At 33.4% G+C, this 13,252-nt stretch overlaps 1 protein-coding gene and 1 long non-coding RNA gene across 2 annotated transcripts; both read left to right on the top strand.

Moving 5' to 3' along the window:
- Positions 1-7,194: 7,194 nt before the first annotated feature.
- Positions 7,195-8,945, top strand: LOC126495771 (odorant-binding protein 1b-like). Its single transcript, XM_050133368.1, has 3 exons — positions 7,195-7,300; positions 7,717-7,856; positions 8,744-8,945. The coding sequence occupies exons 1-3, from the start codon at positions 7,244-7,246 to the stop codon at positions 8,928-8,930; spliced, it is 384 nt and encodes a 127-aa protein (XP_049989325.1). The 5' UTR covers positions 7,195-7,243; the 3' UTR covers positions 8,931-8,945.
- A 498-nt stretch (positions 8,946-9,443) lies between these two features.
- LOC126495772 (uncharacterized) lies at positions 9,444-11,084 on the top strand. Its single transcript, XR_007590220.1, has 2 exons — positions 9,444-10,347; positions 11,003-11,084. It is a non-coding gene; the product is annotated as an uncharacterized lncRNA (long non-coding RNA).
- Positions 11,085-13,252: the final 2,168 nt, after the last annotated feature.

Below are 13,252 nucleotides of genomic sequence, written 5' to 3' on the forward strand. Positions count from 1 at the left end.
TTTAAATTTTATTTTGTATTTATATTTTATATTTACCTAAATTTATACTGAATGCATATGATTACAAGTACATACATATACATGTGCTTAGAAATGTGTGTCTTAAAAGAAGTTAAGCCACTTGGGCTAATAAACTCTCCACAGGAATGATAGACTAAGAAATAGGTGTTATCACGAATGACAAAACTTCTTTTGAATGATTTGTCATGTTGACAATGTTACTGCAGAAACAATATAAATTCTCTATTTTGAACTTCTTTGCATCTCAGAGGTTGTGGATGGGTCTTTATGGCTGAAGTTACTGTACACTCAGGACACAGGACTGACATAATCCAACTGAATCCAAGATCCTAATTTTTTTCTTGTCACTTTTCTTCCCTTGTTCCAAAAAATACTATTTAGCATGCTAAGGAAGGGAAACAAAAAACTCTTCCCAGATGAAGCAACTATGAAGAATGACAATAGAAGCATTTCAAGCTAGGTAAAAAGGTACAAGAAGTGACATTTATGTTAGTGACAACCAATAGTTGTCTGTTAGGACTCAAGGACAGCACAACAGGAGGCAAAACATTCCTAGTACTGGAAATTTTGTTAAGTACCCAGGATTAGTGAGGTCATAGAGTTTTTAAAAGGTTCTAGTACAACAACTTTGCTAGACCAGCACAATACCCTCCTTTATCTTTATATCCAGAGATACGTGTAAGTAGATCTCCCTATTGAGTAGAGCTTCTCTTTACTTCAAATGGAAACCATCCCTGAAACCCACACATGTGCATGAAGTAGACAACAACAGATTGTTGGAGACAGATCCCAATCGATAAGTCTACATCTCAGCATACAGGGATCAGGGAACATCTCTGAAGGGGGTGTAGAATGATACGAAAAGCCAGAGTATCAAGAATTCTGCTGTGGCATATTCTCTGTAAGACTTTGTAGAAATAAAGATGGGAAAATGTCAATATCAATGGCAATATTACACAAAAGGGCAAATTTATTCAGAATCCCAGTTCTGATCAATGACCCAAATATGTAACGAGTGTGTGAATAAGGAAAATTAGATTCACCCAGGGAAAAGTGGCACTGTGATTGGTTGTTCAATGCAGAGTAGTAAGTCTTGAAACCATATATCCAGAAAGAAGAAAATAGGACTCCTCAGGTTGTGTGTACGTATATATGTATGTAGGTATGTGTGTATCAGTAATAATTTAGGTAAAGGGATCTGATGTTGAGTGGGTGAGTATAGAAATGATGTTTACATTTGGGTAGGTGTGAGAGGCTCAAGGAAGGAAATGAAGAGAGAAAATAATGTAAGTTGATGACACTTGAAAACAATAAAATGTATATGATATGTAAAGAACACAATGGCATTTCTGTTTGGATTTTCTTTCTTGATGGGGGAGTGATTTCTTACTAATAAAGAAACTGCCTAGGCCCATTTGATAGACCAACCCTTAGGTAGATGGAGAAAACAGAACAGGATGCTGGGAGAAAGAAGCTGAGTCAGGGGTCGCCATGATTCTCCCACTAAAGACAGATGCAGGTTAAGATCTTCTCTGGTAAGCCACCTCGTGGGCTACACAGATTATTAGAAATGGGTTAGATTAATATGTAAGAGCTAGCCAGTAAGAGGCTACAGATAACAGGCCAGGCAGTGTTTAAAAGAATACAGTTTCCATGTAATTATTTCAGGCATAAGCTAGCTATGCGGGCGGCCAGGTGCCGGGGACACAGCCCCACCACTCTTATCACTACACTTTCTAATATAACAGATCACTCAACTTCATAAGTTTTGCAACAGGACAATATGTTACTTGACTGTAATTCATTAGAATCATCTAATATTTACTATGTTATTTTTTTTATTTGTTGAGGACTATTTACTTTTATTTTTCATTACATGATTTTAAGATTGTTTAAAGTATTCCCATATATACAAAGTTTCAATTGAGTAACACCCAACAACACCCTTTTCTCAATGTTATGGCTTCTGATTATGGTTCCTGCCATATAAATTTTGAAAATAAAAACACAGAGATAAGAAGAACCATAAGAAATTATGGAGAATTGCTGCATGGAGAGAGGTCCCATTGTTCCATCCTGGCCACCCAACTAGCTCACAGCAGAAATAACCACACAAAAACTGTATTCATTTAAACACTGTCTGACCCATTAGCTCTAACTTTTTATTGGTCAATTCTTACATTTTAATTTAATCCATTTCTATTAGTCTGTGTATTGCCATGTGACTGTGGTTTACCAGCAAGATTGTAACCAGAATAAATCTCAGGAAGGAGATCCATGACATCTGCCACTCTGACCTTCTTCCCAGCATTCATTTCTGTCTACTCTGTCTACCTAAGTTCTGTCTTATGAACTAGGCCAAGGCAGTTTCTTATTCATTACCCAATGAAAGCAACAGACAAACAAAGGGAACTCATACACCATTTCCCCTTTTCTGTTTAAACAAAAAGACTTTAACTTTAACATAGTAAAATTATATATAACAAAACAGTTATCAAGCAAGAATTACAGTTACAATATTTATATCTATTTTATCCTTTATTATAACAAAGGAAAACTATGAATATCTCTATTCCATAATTCCATAAGGAGCCTCGTTGATAAGAAGCCCACATTTCTCTTGAAGTAGATTGGTACTGCCAGGAGCAGACATGTCTCATTGTCATGAAAAGCCCTCAGTTATTAAAACATTTTAAATGCCATAGTCTGTAGTCTTTTAAAGATATGAAGAATGCCTACCTAATTGAAACATATATACATAATACTTATGTTTTGGTCTCTTATGCTCTGCAAATTCAACCTATTGTTTTATTTCATTTGTTTCATATTTCAGAAAACTGATTAGAAAAGTGTAACTGAGTGAAAGAGAGAAAGCTTATTTTATGAATATGGACCTATATGGACAAACTGAATGGCATATCACATCCACAGAAATATGATATTGAAGAACGTCAAATCTATGCACAGACCAAACGAATTTATATATATGTATATATATAGAAAATGTTACTAACATTACTACAAACTTGAATATTATCCATGATTGTCCATTAATAACCTAAATTTCCTAATTTTACATTACATTTTTAAATGAACTACACAATCACAATACCTTAATCAAGATCAGAAATGCACATACATATAACAAAATTGACCTTAAATTTGTATCTATAAATCAAGGTTTATACCAATTCAAATTATTTATATCCATAAAATAAAATAGTAATAGAGGAATAATTATTAGTTATATTATTGCAAATGTGAACAATAATAAATAATATAAATTATATTTATTGATATCAAAATATTAGTCATGGTTACTAATAATAAAATCCAAATAAAATAAATCTTTTCCAATTTGATGTCAACCTGAATGGGTGATGACAATTGAATTTGGTTATAATTGCATCCTAAACCAAAGGCACTGCTTAAGGTTGGGCACTCTATTTGTCACTCAACAGAAATTTAAGAGTATTGATTTTCTAAGTCAACATGGTTGATTCATTTGGGGGATGTTTATAGCATGGTGTGTATTAAACAGAAAGCACAGCTCTTTTATAAAATATCAGGGTCCAAAGATGTTTATTAATTTGCAGATACTAAAATACAAACAGTTTCATTAAAAATATCAAGGAGAATATTGCTGGAGGACATTCTTTACAGGAGAATTTTCATAAACATTTCAATAAAACAAGTCACTCCTTACAATGCATTTATTGCTCAGGAAAATGAATGTAACAGGAATCTCCTGAGTTATTTTTCACAGTACATAGAGTTATATCCAGGAAAATGCAGGATGACTATATTTAAGATGCAACGCTAGAAAGTATTTAGGAGTACTTATCACTTGAAGCTTTCAAATTTTGGATATAAAGGAAAGGAAAATGTTTTTGGAAAAGTCATCATTCTGCATTGCCTTAGGAATCAGATAGAGATGGATAGTCAGACAGACAAAGAGAGACAGAGATAGGGAAAGAGAGGGGGAGAAAGGGATAGAGGTGAAATCAGTCAGAATTTACATATTTGGGACTTTGAGATACACTGAAGAAATAATTGATAGAAAGTTCATATATTGAGAAGATACTTATTTATAACAACACAGGTATTCAGACTATTAAACATATTATTGGGAAAACACATGTATTCAAAATGTATAGCAATATTAATAAAATGCCGCTATATAAATGATTTGAAAAGATGGCTATGGAAAATAATGTAATGGAGTAATCATTTAACAAGTCCCTTTATTCCTTCTGATAATACAAAAAAACCTTCCAGTGGAAACCATGACACATATATGGCAATGTATCTGTGCCCAGTGACTGAGTATTGACAAAATGCTGGAGGCAATTATGTCAAATAGGTGCCTGCCTATTTTCACATTGATCCTGAGCATCAAGCCAAGAAATACAGCAACTTATTTCTTGTAAAAACACTAGTCAGTCAATCATCTACTTGGTTTGAAAAGGTCAGCAGAGAGAAGCATACCATCAGTCTGTAGCTGGATTATGAAGTGGAGTCTCCACTCATTCTTATTGAATGGTTACAGAAAATAAAAGCACATGAAGAAAGAATGAGAGCTACTGTTCATTCCACTGTTACTTTATTTTATTTTTTGGTATTTTTAGATAGGGATTTTCTGTGTAGTTTTGTAACCTGTCCTGCAACTCTGTGTAGAACAGGCTGGCCTTGAACTCACATTCACTTGCCTCAATCTGCTGAATGCTGGAACTAAAGGTGTGTGCCACAACCGCTGAACTCCATTGTTATTTTTATCTTCCTAGAATTTGGAGAAAATGCACATTCCACTATTGTCACTGAACAGAAGATTGGGTCATGGGTCAGGATTGAAGTATTTCGTTGAAGAGAGTGTATGTAGCTAAAGCCCAGGATTATGACCATGAATCTACATAATGTGACAGATATTTCCTTCCGTACTCGATAATTTTTTTTTTTTTTTTTTGGTTTTTCGAGACAGGGTTTCTCTGCGGCTTTGGAGCCTGTCCTGATATTTCTTTTTCTGTGTTCAAATCGCTTGTCATGGATATCTCCAGTAACATGCCTTTAAATTTGTTTATTGACGATTTCCCATATATATAAAACATTCTGATAATTCTTTCTCTAATGTCATCTCAATTCTGTCAAGTATCCTCCCACACCCAATACGTCCTTTTCACACTATTATTTATTTTTTAAGTTTATCTGTGACCCTATAAATTTATTCATGGCTATATGTGTTCCGATAGCATTGAAACTAACAATTGGGCCCTAATGGGCTTGCAAGTAGAAAGAATAGAGCTGGACAATGTTCTTCCTACCCCAACCTATCATTGGCCCATAGACCAGAAATGAAATGTGTAATCCCATGAGACACATTCACTTCCATAACCTCCAGCCCATAGGAAATGGCTAGTTTATGTCCAGCGTAAGCAAACATGCTAGTTGTGACTGAATATCCAGAATACATGGCACATTTAACACACAAAGTATGAGAAAAGTGACAGTCCAGTCAAAACGGACATGGGACATTGAGAGAGAAAGAGAGACACACACACACAGAGAGAAACAGAGACAGAGAGAGAGATAGATCAAGGAGACCAGAGACATCTTTTGCTAGTATTGCAAATTTGTTCATTAACTATTGAAACAGTGTGGAGAATACATAGTTTTCTGAAACTAAATATGGACCATGTGATGCAGTTATACAGCTCCTTGGAATATGCCCAAATGACTTGATATTCTCCTTAACCTGTATTTTCTCAGGCATATTCATTGCTACTCTATTCACAACAGCTAGAAAATAGAAAGAATCTAAATCTTCTACAGCTGTCTAATAGATAATGAAATAGTGATGCATGTAAACAATATTATAAGTATTCCATTGTAAAGAAAATTGAAATCATGACATATGCAGGCAAATATCAAAGATACTACTTATTTAGCCAGCCCAGATCTAAAAAGCAAATGTGGCATATTAGGTCTCTTCTGTTATTCCCAGTTCCAAATCTTCAGATAAATGTTAAGGGCTCACTTGCACTCATATGCATGAGACAACATTTAGTGAAAAAAAAATAGTCCACAAAATTGAAAGAGATGAAGGGGGTACATATTGGAAGGTTTAGAGGGAAGAAAGGGGAGGAGAGAATCATGTAATTATGCTATAATCTCAAATTTAGAAAAAGTAGAGAAAATAATAGGTTATAATTTAAAGAAAGTATCACAAAGGACCAACAAAAAATACTAAAATTCTAACTGTAGGTTATTCCATATGTCAGAGAGGGAAGTCCTAGAGGATAAAAAGGCACTCCAGAATCCTGATAGCCTTGGCTGTCCCTAGGATTGGATGACAAGATTCAATGCCTAAGTACAACACAGACCTTGGATTTGATGTGTAAAGGAGTCAACTGGGCAGGAAGGGGCTTTGCTTTATGATACGTAATCATATTAAGAGCAGAGTCTATTTGTACCTTTTTCAGCTTTTTGAACACAATTATTTATAGACTGATTTCATTTCTTTTGATAATTGATACCAGTATTTATTGCCAGGAGACATCTAGCGATATTTTTTCAGTTAGTTAAACAGTTAAACATTAGTGATATCTCTTGAAGCTCTGTGTTACAACCATTGAATTCAGTGTACTAGAAGAATAAAGTACTCGATATATGGAAAGATTTAAATATAGCAAAGGACATATCAATATCTATATATGAAATCATTTTTTAGTGTTACCAACTTCTCTTCTAATAGTGTGGTTGCTTTGGCTCATATAGTCCATGCTAAAATTTTCAATTCATTTACCCGCACAGTAAAATACTTAGATTCAGAATTTTTTTAAATGCATGTTCCATAGTTTTAAATGAATCCTATAGGACATATGCATATGCATTGTGACCTTTACCCACCAGTATAGTTCTGGAGGCAAAACAATTGCTTTAATGCACTCACAGGGATAGATCTTTCTGCCAGGAACCCTCAATTAACCATACCAACAAAACCTGACCTTTAGTCTAACTGTATTAGTTTAGGAATATGAGATCATATATGGTTCAAAAGGGTAAACGTAGAAATACTGGACAGATCCAAGTTGTTGTCATGCAGAACCATTGGTTGATTCCATGGAACTCCCTCTAACTAACTGTATAAAAAGCTTTGTCAGTTCAGTTCCTCCACAATCAATATCCTAATTTGAGCTTCTGCAGAAGAGCAAAGGCTGGTAGCACCATGGTAAAGTTTCTGCTGCTGGCTTTGGCATTTGGTCTGGCTCGTGCTCATGCAGAGGTAAATTCATTCAGTCGGTGAACAGGTTTGATATTCTTCAATAGCATATTTCTGTGGATGTGATATGTCATTCAGTTCATCCATGCACATCCATATTCATTTCTGACTTCCACTCATGTGAACTTTTTCAATAAGATTTTTCTAAGATGAAACAAATGAACTAAGGAAACTATGGGTTAAATTTCAGAGCTTAAGAGGCAGGCACATGAGTAATTCCAAAAGGTCTCATGTACCAAATGCTATGTAAATTGAGTCATCATATTACCCTGTGTTATTCAACATCCCTAGAAACATATTTTTAACTAATAAAGAAAATATTATTGATTTATATTTCTAGTTATTTTATGTATTTCCAAGGACTGGGATAATAGATTTGATACCAACTCACATTCTAATGTCCTTTGCTGTTTTTTCAGATTGATGGAAAGTGGGTTACTGTTGCCATTGCTGCTGACAATGTGAAAAAGATAGAGGAAGGAAGACCTCTGAGAGCCTACCTTCGTGAACTTAATTGTAAAGAGTCATGTGATAGATTGGAATTGACATTTTATTTCAAGTAAGCAAATTGTCAACCATGTAAACTTAGAAGACTATTAACATTTTACAGATTTCATCTTGTTAAATTTATAGGCCAATGTTCTGTTTCTGGTCATGAAATTGAAGGTCTTGTTGTCAGAAATGTGACTATGTTATTCCATAATGGGTTAGCTCTGGACACAACACAGAAATTAGATATTGTCTCCAGTTCCTTTATTGTTTCCTTAGAAATTATCCAAGTTGGAGGCCTGTGCTTGAAATTCAGGCTTTAATATTATATGCAGGAGATTCTAAGAATATCATTTATATTAATTGAAAAGTATGTGTGAGCATTTTGTTCAAAGACACACATGTCATGTTATTCAGTCAATTATGGCATAAAAAAGTCTTCTGTACCCATCTTTGATAAATCTAATTTGTAAAGTACTGTATCTGATGCTCTAGATTCAGAGATTCTCTCTCTGCCATCTGGATGACAATGTTCAATGAATGAGTGTATAATACCGTAAGAACTTCAAATGCTTTAAATCATTCCGATATTCTAGATACAATTATAAGATTTAGGTTAAAAATAAAATCACTTAAAACACAAGCATATATTTCAATGTACTTTTTGTTGGACTAAAAGAAGAGAATTAACATTAAAAATCATACTCAGTGAATACTTAAATCAGATAGAAATCACAGCCTTCATAGGACTTGTTAAAATTGACTCAAATAAAATAAGTCATGTACATAATTACAAACAGAATGATATTTTCTAAACAAGAATTAGGAAAACTGAGGTAAGCATAGATACTTCTCTTTCAGCTCTGTACACGGTTCATCAGGGTCCCTATAATACTTGAAGGTCGTTAATACTAATTACAATGTTGTAAAGAATCGTTACTCTGTTTAATTTTTTAGGGCAAATGGTCAATGTATAAAGACAAAACTCACTGGGAATAGGCAAGAAGATGGCATGTACAATGCACAGTGTAAGTATGGGATTTGGGAGCTTTCTCTGAACAAAAGCATTGTGGGTGTGCACGTACAAGCTAACACTTCAGCCACCTGTAGGTATATAATTCTAGAACCATTTTGGTTCCTTTGAAATTTATCAACCCTTCCAACCAACTGAGATATGGTACAAAGTCAGAGTACATTGTAGGTCTTCTGAAGTTTACATGGAGAAGAACACTATTTCCTGAAGATGTGAGTCATGCTAACAAAACATCTCCAAATAGTTTCCTGCATGAAAATTTACTTCTAGATAATATCCAGTGTCTCTTCTTTCATACAGTATCTTGGTTGTTATTGGACAGGCCTGACACTCACTAATAAGTCTCTCATGCCTCAAACATATTTGCAAACTTATAGCCTCAGGCTATCCAGTACTCATGTTATAGGCTCTTACTATCAACCTGGATTAATAGAGGATTAAAATTCACAATTCCATTTTAAAGATTCATTTTCTCATATTTTGTTAAGATCATAACATTTAAATCGTTGGATGATAACCTCAATTTGCAAAGCAGTTAGGAGAAAGTCTATTTAAAAATTTCAGACTGACTCAAATTTTAAAAATTGCTAAAGTAATAGCAACATTTTTCACTTGAACTATAACTGGTGTGCCTTTTGGTTTGATCTTAAATGAATGGAGTGCACATTCTTCTGGAGAGTCTAGTATTTCCTAAACTTTACATGGATATTAAAAAGCAGTCCTGTAATTGAAAATATCCAGATCCCAAAATACTTTTATTTCCTTGTGAACAACTTTTATCATTTAATCAGTGTCAGTAAGTATAAATTTCAGACTCTCTCTCACACAAACACACACATACACACACATACATACACACCTGGAGAGAGATAGAGAGAAAGGTATATCTACATAGACACTCACACACAGAGACAGACACATATACACTATGAATGTCTAATAAATTTGACATGTTCATTCTTATAGCTTTTCCATCAGTAGTCATACAAGATGAAAACTTTTGTGTATATTTCTCATTACTACAGTCTCTTTTGCATATATATTCATTTGCCCACCATGTATTACTATAGTATGACACCAAAGTTTTATACTTTTGGGAAATTGATAAGTGATCTTTTAGATCTGGTTGAAAGGGGAAGGAATACCCAACAGAGTGATCTCATGGGTCTTGACATGATGAATTCAGAGAAAAAGGAAAGTATCTGTACCTAGGATTCATTGTCAGGTTTAAAGAGTATTATGATGAGATGGGCAAAATTAATTACTATTGGAATATCTTTGCACACACGTGTCATATGATGATGAATCAGAGATGATTGATAGAGTTGCAGTAAATAATAATGTTTAGTCAACAGGTGACATCAAACAAAGTAAAAAGATGAAGGATAATCATTTTGAAATGTTTCTGTTATTGCAGTTGAAGGTGACAATACATTTGGACCTGTGTATGTAACACCAGAGTTTACAATCTTTGCCAGTCGGAATGTGGATAGAACTGGCCTGACTACAAACATGATTTATGTTTTTGGTAAGAATGGTAGTGGGTTTTTTTTAAATAGTAACAAAATTATCATCCAGCAAATAAGGATTAAGTCAGATTCACCCTCCTAATACAGTATCATGGTATTTCCAAACTCCCATGCACAAAGCAATCTCATCGCTTTGTGGACCAACTTTTAAATTATATTGTAATTTGAGTATCATGGTCATTGAAGATTTGGGGTGATGAGTGAGGTCATAGGAAGTGTTTATGTTCATATTTCCTCACAGGAAAAAGGGAACACATATTTTTCTAAAGTTCAAACCATTTTGAGTGTCTTTTGAAAAAGTGTGTACTAAATTAAAACATAAACTCTAGGTTATAGACTTGGAAGAAATGTGAGAATTCCATTGACAGGCATCCATGACTCTCTAGGGTCATGTTTTTGAAAGTGGGTAGGCTTGAGATGAGTGAACTCTCAAGAGAATTTTTTTTTGATACATCATGGAATACTGAAAAGTGATGTCATACCACCATTTAGACTTTATTAAATGTGTTCATGGAATTTGGGGAAAATTATTATTGCCTGTATTGACCCACCCAGGATAGATGAAATTGGAGTAGTTGGGATACTAAGGAAGCAATGTAATTTCTGAAGAATTCTACTGAACCTATCTTTAACATTGTCAATTATACAATATAGGAAAAGGTCAACCTTTGACTCCTGAACAATATGAAAAAATTGAGGAATTTGCCAAGGAACAGAACATTCCAACAGAAAACATCCGAAATGTTCTGGCTACAGGTAACCTCAGTGTTTATTATTATAGCCATAGCATTTCTAAATACATAGATACATATTCATTCATATATATATTGATTTATATTCATAAATATATAAACATACTTAGTCTATCAATCTATTTATCTATCTAGTCAGTAAGTTTGTGATTTAAAATAAATCTAGTCTTATACAATCTTTCAGTTGCTTTTTCCAGAAATAATCCTTTTGGAGCTTTTCTAATATTCATATGAGAACATTTATGTCACTCCTTACCCCGTACATATTCTTTTACAGATAATTGTCCTAAATAATGACCTTCTTTAGGTGAGTAGAAACAAAAGCATTGACTAACCATCTTGATATTTCAATAGATTTGTGTTTAATACATAAGAAATTAGAAATCAGTATGTTACAAAGGAAAAAATGAACTCAAATTAGGCAAAATTAAGATAGAATATTATTTGTCTTTTAAGGCTGAATATCTTATAGTTACAGAAATGAATGATATTCATAAATCAGTATGAAGGACTTTTATCTTCTTCAGAATTGCTAACATTTTTATATTGAGGAATATTCCATCAATCTAATGTATCTTGTATTTAACAAATCTTTCTTTCTTTACTATTGTGGGCTATTATTTTCAGTTTTGTACATGTATTATTTGTAAAATGATGTTGATGCTTTCAGTATATTCTTTGAAACCTCTCAATATAAATTTTCATGTATGTCACAGAATGTCATTATTCTCTGTTGAACATACTCCTATAGAATCCCAAGTGCAAGGTATTGGTGACTTCTAAGAGAGAAACTGTTTATGTACAATCCATTCTCTATACTCTGTATTGTTATATTTAAGTTTGCATTCATACATTCTTAAGGACAAAAAATTTCCTGTTCAACCATGTTTTAATTTTTGCTTTCATGTCTGCACAGATGACAACAGAATGAGAATTATGCATCAGATTCTCTTGACCATGGAATCGGTATTACATACAAATAACCATTTCTTGTTAAATGGATTTTCCCCTAACCTGTAAAGTCTGGATAAATCTTACCAAATTGCTGACTTACCTTTTCTTTCCCTTGTTATGATCTATGATCTCTTCTTACTTTTTGAATGCATAAATAAAATGTTTCAAAAAGCAATAAATATGTTTTGTAATGGATATATTTTTATGTGTTCTTAAATTTGGTTTGCCAGTATTTTTTTTTTGAGGAATTTTTGCATCGATGTTCATGAGCGAGAGTGGTCTGTAATTCTCTTTCTTGGTTGAGTCTTTGTGTGGTTTTGGTACTAGGGTAACTGTAGCTTCATAAAAAGAGTTTGGCAGTGACTCTTCTGTTTCTACTATGGGAAACACATTAAGGACTATAGCTCTTCTTGGAAGTTCTGGTAAAATTGTGCATCAAAGACAACTAGTCCTGGGCTTTTTTTTTGGTTGTCATGTTTTTTTTTTTTTTGACAGCTTCTATTTCCTCATGATTTATAGGTCTATTTAAATTGTGCACATACTCTTGATTCAATTTTGGCATATGGTATTTATCTAAAAACAAGTCCATTTCTTGTACATTTTCCAACTTTGTGGCATATAGGCTTTTGTAGTGAGACCTAATGATTCTCTGAATTTCCTCAGTGTCTGTTGTTATGTCCCCCTTTTCATTTCTTATCTTGTTAATTTGATGTTCTCTCTCTGCCTTTTGATTAGTTTGGATAGAGGTTTGTCAATCTTGTAGATTTTCTCAAAGAATCAGCTCTTTATTTTGGTTTGTTTTCTTTTTTTTGTCCAAAATGTGCATTTATTTCAAACTTCACATCACATTGCTTATATTAAACTTACTTATTTAATTACAGAAACATATTTGAGATGCACAGGGAGAAATGTTTTTAAATAATTAATTTCATTAACAATTTAATTCAATGATATAAATGGTGTAATAGAAATAACAGTGATTACTATTATCACATATACAGGTTTAAAAACTTTGGTTTGTTTTCTGTGTTTCTATTTTGTTGATTTCTGCTCTCAGTTTGATTATTTCCAGTTTTCTATTCCTCCTGGGTGAGTCTGCTCCTTTTTTTCTAGATCAGTTAGCTGTGCTGCTAAGTCTCTAATGTGAGCTTTCTCCATTTTTTAATGTGGGCACTTAGTGGTATGAACTTTCCTCTTA

This window comes from Alexandromys fortis, unplaced genomic scaffold (assembly GCF_014885135.2).
Source record: "Alexandromys fortis isolate MF-2015 unplaced genomic scaffold, M_Fortis_MF-2015_v1.1 scaffold_615, whole genome shotgun sequence".
NCBI classification, from domain to species: Eukaryota; Metazoa; Chordata; class Mammalia; order Rodentia; family Cricetidae; genus Alexandromys; species Alexandromys fortis.

Bases quoted from the DNA above. Each gene is read 5' to 3' on its own strand.
- LOC126495771 (XM_050133368.1), top strand. From the start codon at position 7,244: ATGGTAAAGTTTCTGCTGCTGGCTTTGGCATTTGGTCTGGCTCGTGCT. The intron at 7,301-7,716 runs GTAAATTCATTC...CTGTTTTTTCAG, and splicing joins TGGCTCGTGCTCATGCAGAG to ATTGATGGAAAGTGGGTTAC. The intron at 7,857-8,743 runs GTAAGCAAATTG...TTAATTTTTTAG, and splicing joins GAATTGACATTTTATTTCAA to GGCAAATGGTCAATGTATAA.